The 5,644-nt window shown below is 46.1% G+C and overlaps 1 protein-coding gene across 2 annotated transcripts; it reads right to left on the bottom strand.

Moving 5' to 3' along the window:
* Window positions 1-156: 156 nt before the first annotated feature.
* LOC101677073 (CMRF35-like molecule 1) lies at window positions 157-5,644 on the bottom strand. Of its 2 annotated transcripts, none has more exons than XM_004749005.3 (3): window positions 5,501-5,644; window positions 2,198-2,527; window positions 157-680 (listed from the first exon to the last, which is right to left on the bottom strand). In XM_004749005.3, the coding sequence occupies exons 1-3, from the start codon at window positions 5,538-5,540 to the stop codon at window positions 502-504; spliced, it is 549 nt and encodes a 182-aa protein (XP_004749062.1). In that variant the 5' UTR covers window positions 5,541-5,644; the 3' UTR covers window positions 157-501. The 2 variants fall into 2 exon arrangements, with proteins under 2 accessions (XP_004749062.1, XP_012909914.1); XM_013054460.2 differs by having other exon boundaries at window positions 2,198-2,365; window positions 5,501-5,635.

Here is a 5,644-nt window from a genome sequence, read left to right as displayed (position 1 = left end):
AAGAATAAGCTGAACGACCTGCTGAATGGGAGGCAAACACCACCCACATGGGTGTGCAGGGAGCTCCCTCCACAGCCAGCCTCCCACTTTGGGGACATAAAACACCCAGGGTCATTTAATGGAAGGCACAGTTTTAATACAGCCACACAAAGGAAGGAGAGTCACAACGTTTATTGCTTACAACTATAGGGGAGAGGCGCCCAGTGAACCTGGGAAGGGCGGTCCTCCATCCCAAACCATGAGGGAGCAAGAGCCCCAGAGCAGGGTTGCAGGTCCTCTTACTTACACCATGGTTGGGACACAGGTCACTGATTTTTCCTGGGCTCAACTCCAAGTGGTTATTTCGAAATGTGACTCAAGAAAAGCAAAACAGGAACTTATGGAGGAGTTCTAGAGAGCCTTATCTAAGCTCTGGATTTCCGGAGTGAGCAGGGTTGCCCTACTATAAAATGCCTGGGCAGCAACTCTTCAGAACACAGCTGATTGTTCTCAAAACTTGTTTCACTCGCCCCAAATGGTCATGGAGAATGTGCGCTTCTTCTGATCAATGGACAGCTGGTTCTTCCTCAGCTCAGGTCCGGTGGTTTGAACAAGGATGCGGCAGCTATTCAAATCCCTGTCCGGACACCATGACTTCACGAAGGTCTCCCAAGCCGGGCTGTAGTGACACTGCACGGTCACTTGCAGATGGAAGTAGAAGAAAGGAAACGATGAAGAAAAGAAAAAGGTAATGAATTAGAGTGCAAATATAAAATAGAGAAGATCAAAAAACCCAACAATGGGCTTTTCAACGAAGCCAACCCCTCTCAGGATATTTGTGATGAAAGGAAAGGTCTGAATAATCAATAATCAATAATCAAAATCACACAATATCCTGGGCCTAGTAAAAAGAAGGAAAGGCAATAAGGGGACAGGATAATAAAAGGAGATCTATACAACTGTAGGCCAATAAATTTGAAATTTTAGGGGGAGTAAACCAATTTCTGGCAAAAATAATTTGATATCCTAAAAGATATTCACAAAAGGAAATAGAAAACCTGAATCCTATTGTAGCTATTTCAAAGAATCCAATCCGTTATTAAAAACCTCTCCAAGGAGCCCCTGGCTGACTCAGGGGCAGAGCGAGTGACTCTTAATCTCGAGGTCGGAGTTCAAGCCCCACCTTGGGCTTGGGGCTTACTTAAAATAAATAAGTGAATGAATGAGTGAATGAATGAATGAATGAAACATCTCCAAAAGAAACTTCCAGAACGTAAGAGCTTCCTGTTGGGTATCTGCTAAATATTGAAGGAAGTAACAGTGTCTGTCCTAAACAAAAAATTCCCGGACATACGAAAGGAAGAGGCAGTCCCAAATCCATTTAATGAGACCAGCATGCCCTTGATGACAAAATCTGACAAGGGCACTGCAGAAAAGAAAAGTTAGAGACAACAAAATCAGTCTCCAATGTAAATCTCAAAGTTCACAATACAAAACCAGCACACTGAATCCAGAGACTTAAGCAAGATAATACACCATTGCCAAGTTGGGTTTATCCCAAGAATGCAAAGTTGTTTGAATGAGAGAAAACCAGTATGTATAATATGCCACATTAATAGAGTCAAGGAGAAAAATCACGTGAGCATCTCACAGATGCAGACAAAAGTCTTTGATAGATTTTAAATAGTCCTTTGACTAGGAAGGCCTTTCCAGACCTTAGGACTCAACCACAGCATCCCGACTGTGCTGGGCCTCTTCCCTCTGAGACCAGAATATGGAACAGGGAGTGGGAATAGCCATTAGGACGTCTGGCCCCAAACTCCAGAATGAGCAGGGACCCAGGGGCACCAGAAGTCCAGGAAAGCATTGACAAGAATCGGGGTCTCTGGGTCCTGGGGAAAAAGGTCCCTTTGGCCCAAGGACTGAAACTGGGACCATCACTCCCACCTCCATGGACAAGAGACTCAGGCACTGGGCTGTGCAGAGAAACACCTTCTCAGAAAGGCTGATCCCGTCCTGGAGGAGGTGGCAGGAGCCATGAGATCATCAAAGAGAATCCCTCTCCCTCCCAACTCAAGGGGTACTTTGGGGTCCTAGAAGAATTCAGGACTCAACCACTTTGTGTGACAGTTCACTCCAAGTGACACAAGTCACTGGAGAGGAACCTCAGGGAGCATCACAGAGCAGGTCCTGAAGACACATACACGCACACTCTTACCTGGGTCAATGGTCACTTTAACATCGACCCCAAGGTCCGTTCCAGACTTCTCGATCCCACACCAGTAAGTGTCTGCACTGTTCCACCTGAGGTCCTCCATGGTCACGGTGAATGTGCGTGATTTCCAGTTATCCTTGATGGACACTCGGTCACCCTTCACTTCCTGCTCTGATCCGTCGGTTTGAACGAGGATATGGCAGTCACTCCACTTGGCTCCTTGACACCACCACTTATGGTAGGTCTCCCACCCGGGTTCATAGCGACACTGCACGGTCAGTGAGCCCTGCAGTGGGCCACTCACTGCACTGGACACTGCTCTTAGGGCAGAGCCTGGAAAGACAAGCCAGTGTGCTTGTCACACCACACCCTACCCACTGAGGGCAAAGCCACAACCTCCTGCATCACAAGTAGCCCCAAGAAACCCAAGTGTCTGATAAGTTGAGTGACAGTCAAAGAGGGAATACACCTTCCACAAGACAGACCTTTGTCCTTCAAAACTCCACTCATCAAAGCCACCACAGAAATCACCTAAGAGCACAACTCTACCCCTCAGAGAAACAAGAATGTCCCCACTGAGCAATGACAGCTTTTGATAACCCACCCCTCCCCCTCCCTGTGGTCAATGTCATCTGGAAGCAAATGACCCAAGCGAAGGCATGGCCCAAGTCCACTTCGGCCCATTGTCCTCGTGTGAGATGTGGGCTCTGTGGTTTCAGACCTTTTCATTTTTCTAGAGTAGCCAGGAATCTGGATTTTGTGTGAAACCTCTCAACTTGAAAATACTGGTGACCAGCACAGAAACAGAGCAAAGGAATTTCTGTATCTTTAGAATCCTAACAAATAGCTACAAAACTCTCTGGCAAATTCTTGACTGAGACAAATACTTTGATGACTGGAAATTGTTTTCCCCTAAATAATGACTATTCAAGTGCTTTGATAATTCTTGAAACTCTTCTAAAGTTTTGGTTCTTTTTTCCCAGAGAGTTTGTCTATTCCATGGAGTATGTGTTAGCCGAAAGTCCTCCATTTCGAATGTATCCTTTATAATTAACATACTCATATCCGTTTCAATTACATGCTCTGACCACAGGTGCTGTGTGATTTTTGTGGATTACACCTGCTGCAGGATGTCGTCCTTCTGCTGCTACTCTTCCTGCACATTTCTACACATTAAACCAGTTTTGAGATGAATTTGTGTTACTGTTTTTATTTCCTAAATCATTAATTTCTCGTGTGGATAATTTTATTCCTCTTCTTTCCTCCAGATTACCACTTGGGCTCTTTTTCCAATTTGCTGAGTTAAAGACAGAGACAATTTTCTTCTTTTCTAAAAAGAACTAAAGTGTGTCAAAGGCCAAGAACTTACTTTTTTTGATGGTACAGACTCAGATCTAATGCACTTCTCATGAATTTGAAGTGTAGACCCCAGTGGTTCTTAGGGTATTCACAAAGTTGTGCCAAGAAACCCTGTGCCCCTTGTTATTCTCCATTCTCTCTTCCCTGAAGCCTTTGATGACCACTAACCTACGTTCTGTCTATAGATTTCTCACTTCACATTTCAGCTGCCCGCAGACAGTAAGGCTGCTCTCCCACCTTCCAAATCTCGGCAGGTGCTTCCAGGGACAAACTCCAGCCCACACAAGGAAGGTGACTGGAGAGAAGGTGATTCCCAGATTTTGCCCAGGGATGCAGAAGAGGGCTTAGGAGGGGCGGTAGTGATATCAACATCAACAGAGGAGCTTACGCTCTCTGCCCCTTGATCAATTCTGCCCCTATGTTGTTGAGGACTGGATGTTTCTGTTGCCCCACGATTCCTGTGTTGAAGTCCCAAGCTCTAATGGGATGGTATGTGAAGCTGGGGCTTTGGGAGGGCATCAGGGCTAGAGGAGGTCATGATGGAGATCTCAGGATGAGACCAGTGCTCTCATGAGAAAAAACACCCAAGAGCCTCTCTGTCTTTCTTTCTCTGTGTCTCTGTCTCTGTTTCTCACTCTCTCTGTCTCTCCTTCCCTGAACACAAGGTGGGGGTCCCCGTGAGAAGGTGGCTGCCTGAAAACCTGAAAGAGAACTTTCATCATGAACTGAAATCAGCCTGCACCTTGATCTTGGACTCTCCAGCCTTCAAACTGTGAGAAAAGAAATTTCTCTAGTTCAAGCCCTTCGGTCTCTGGTATTTGGCTCTTAAGACTCATATGCATTTGTTACTCTTTTATGAACTTCCAAGCCCAGAAAATAATAACATGCAAGTTTTCCCAATAAGTCTTGTACATGTGTTATCTCTCCCTCAGAGTGTTTTCCTTTTACACATATCATGAAGAAGCCAATGGATGAGTCAATGGGGTCATTTTATTTCCCATGATGTCCTCCTTCCCAGAAGAGACACTGCCTGCCTCCTGCCCCAAGCTATGTGATTCTGAAGGAGGAGAAGGAACAGAGTTGGGGAGTCAGATGGTCCTGCCTTACTAGCTCCTGTCTTCTCTCAGCCTCAGGAAACTGCCTCCAAGGATTTGACTCACATCCAGCCCAGAAATAGACACCTTCTAACCTCTGGTCTTCCCTCCTGGTTACAACACTCAGTAAGTCTCAGAGATTGTGCTTATGACACTAGACAACCATCTGGTCATTGTCATCCAGAGCAGAGACTCGGGAAGCCTGACGTGCGGGACTGAACAAGTCTTCAGAGAGCCTGTCACACCCTGCTTTTCTGCTGGTCCTCCTCCGTCTACCCCAAGTTCTTTAGAAAAGAAGGTCTCAACTCAAGCTACAAGTCACGATCACTGCACAGGCTTTTAAATGATCCAGATGTCTGAACCCCACCTTGACTGAGTGGGTCTCAGCTGGAGCCTGAGCTTCTAAGATCCTTCTAAGTGCCTTAGGAATTGATGGTATGTGAAGCTGGGGCTTTGGGAGGGCGTTAGGGCTAGAGGAGGTCATGATGAGGATCTCAGGATGAGACCAGTGCTCTCAGCATAGGGGCATCATGTATGATGTATATATTTGTGCACGTTTAAGTCTGTCTCTTATCTACCCATCCATCCATCCATCCAGCATCTAGCATCTGTCTATCCGTCTGTCTGCCAGAGACGGCAAACAGTACCCTAAAAACAAATACCATATTACTTATTTTTACTTTCTTTCCCCAACACCTAACTTAGAACCTATCAGGAAAAATTTTATTTTAATTTTTTTAACAAGAAAAGTTCTGGATGAGTTAAAGTCCCTGCCATTTCCCCCAGGACAGACCCGGTCTGTTTCCTGCCCAGCTCTGCAAGTGCGATGTCCTGAAGCAGCCAGCCCACTCACCTTGGACGACGGGAAGGAAGAGAACCAAGAGCAGCCACATATCCTGCTGCCTGGGTTGTCTACCTGCTGCTCAGCTGATGCCCGCTGCCCTCCAGGGACTGGAACTGAGCTCAGAGGCAAAATGCCTTCTATTTCTCTAAATCG

Source organism: Mustela putorius, unplaced genomic scaffold, assembly GCF_011764305.1.
Source record: "Mustela putorius furo isolate JIRA1106 unplaced genomic scaffold, ASM1176430v1.1 tig00000873_pilon_pilon_pilon, whole genome shotgun sequence".
Lineage (NCBI taxonomy): Eukaryota > Metazoa > Chordata > Mammalia > Carnivora > Mustelidae > Mustela > Mustela putorius.
This window is presented reverse-complemented; position numbering and strand designations above follow the sequence as displayed.